General features: G+C 35.5%; 1 protein-coding gene across 1 annotated transcript in view; it reads left to right on the forward strand.

Moving 5' to 3' along the window:
* LOC100575430 (rho guanine nucleotide exchange factor 11) overlaps positions 1–231 on the forward strand; it is a 10,510-nt gene that overhangs the window by 658 nt on the left and 9,621 nt on the right. Inside the window, exon 2 of the mRNA XM_008184513.1 lies at positions 120–183. Within this exon, the coding sequence (XP_008182735.1) occupies positions 120–183 (64 nt within the window). The remainder of the gene's footprint in view (positions 1–119; positions 184–231) is intronic.

A 231-nucleotide genomic window follows, 5' to 3' on the forward strand; every position in this document is an offset into this window, starting at 1 on the left:
GATCTGAAGGCTGTCGGCAGCTCAGTATGCATGCGCTAGGTCTATGACCCATCTCACGATGCTAAATTATGAAAGTAAGAATGAAAATGGTGGTGATCGATGTTCAGTTGATTCTTCAGATCTAAAACTAACCAAACTCCAATAATTTCAATGGAGGATGATGAAATTTCTGATCAAGAATCTGTAAGCAGTGTTTGGATAGATAACTAATAATTTATCTATAAAGATAAA

This window comes from Acyrthosiphon pisum, chromosome X, assembly GCF_005508785.2.
Source record: "Acyrthosiphon pisum isolate AL4f chromosome X, pea_aphid_22Mar2018_4r6ur, whole genome shotgun sequence".
In the NCBI taxonomy this organism is placed as follows: Eukaryota; Metazoa; Arthropoda; class Insecta; order Hemiptera; family Aphididae; genus Acyrthosiphon; species Acyrthosiphon pisum.